At 47.5% G+C, this 1,279-nt stretch overlaps 1 protein-coding gene across 1 annotated transcript in view; it reads left to right on the forward strand.

Moving 5' to 3' along the window:
• The first annotated feature begins 746 nt into the window (after nucleotides 1-746).
• Nucleotides 747-1,279, forward strand: part of CUNH11orf97 (chromosome unknown C11orf97 homolog) — a 14,704-nt gene continuing 14,171 nt past the window's right edge. The window contains exon 1 of the mRNA XM_015585963.1: nucleotides 747-894. Coding sequence (XP_015441449.1) covers nucleotides 747-894 — 148 coding nt within the window. The remainder of the gene's footprint in view (nucleotides 895-1,279) is intronic.

A 1,279-nucleotide genomic window follows, 5' to 3' on the forward strand; every position in this document is an offset into this window, starting at 1 on the left:
ACTTTTTTAAATGGCTGCAAAAACGAAACAAAAGCAACCTCATAATCCAAACAAACTCTAGATTTTTCCCATTTGCTATTCAAATCAAATTTTTCTGAATTTAATTTCCTCATGAAATTTATTATACGGATTGAAATAGATTGTGAATACAAACGTGCTTGAAAACTACAAGAATTGTTTAATAATCAATAATAATAACTTACAATCCAAACGCTGAGAATCCTCAACATTCCTGTGTTCGATCACGTTGTGTGTGTAGCAAAGAACAGGACACAACAAGCGGAACACGGCGTGAAACCAGCGACCTTACCTTGAACTCACCTTTTCAGTTCCTGCTCCCCGCCCCTACCTGTTCCAGGTGGTGATCTATTCTTTGGGCTTTAGTGTCAGACTTTTCTGAATTCGGATTCCGGCTTGCGCCACTTCCTAGCTGTATGACCTCAGACAATTTCCTTAGCTTTTGTGAATCTCATTTTTCCTAGAATAGTAAAGTCTCTCTTGCGAAATTGGTGTGAGGAACAAAATAGAGGTTAATGGCAGGTCCTTTGCTTTGGTCAGTTACTAATAGCAGCTTCCTCACTTCAGCGCCTTCTTGGGCGCGCGGGACACCTGAGGCAGGCGAGAAGCCGGCTGAGAGCTGCTGGGGGCGGGGAGGATCCATAGTCACCATGGCGACCGGAGACGCCTCGCATTCTCTGGCCGCCGCCAGTGGAGCAGAGAAGGCCAGCCGCGAAGACCGCTCCGGAATGAGAGGGGAGGACGCGATAGTGGTGACTACCGTGGCTGCTCCCGAGGCGGGCCGCGACGCGGAGCAGCCTCGGCAACTGACCCAGCTGGGGTGCGGGACGCGCGTAGAGCCGGGCGTCGGCAGCCCACAGGAGTCCCGCAAACCGTGTGAGTTTCCCTCCAACCTGCGCAGAGGGAGGTGCGATGTGGAGAACGCGTGAAAGGGGAATCGAGGGAGAACCGGTAGAAGAGGAAACTTGGGGAAACCGGAAACTTAAGCCGCAAAGGTTTTGGAGGGAGGGGTTGAAGCTGCCGTATTGGCAGAGGCAGAGGTGATGGCATGGTGGCAGAAAGAATCCGGTCCATTTTCCCAAGCTTTCCTTCACTAAACGCTACCTGAGCCCAGGTAGCCTCCGACTTAATTGGTAGTGGCGTCGGCCTAGAAGGTATTGAAACAAATTGTATATATGAATATATAAAAATTTATAAAAATACGAAATTATAAAAAGGTATATATAATATAAATTTAAATTTCATATACAATAAAATATAT

The sequence above is a fragment of the Pteropus alecto genome, unplaced genomic scaffold (genome assembly GCF_000325575.1).
Source record: "Pteropus alecto unplaced genomic scaffold, ASM32557v1 scaffold12, whole genome shotgun sequence".
NCBI classification, from domain to species: Eukaryota; Metazoa; Chordata; class Mammalia; order Chiroptera; family Pteropodidae; genus Pteropus; species Pteropus alecto.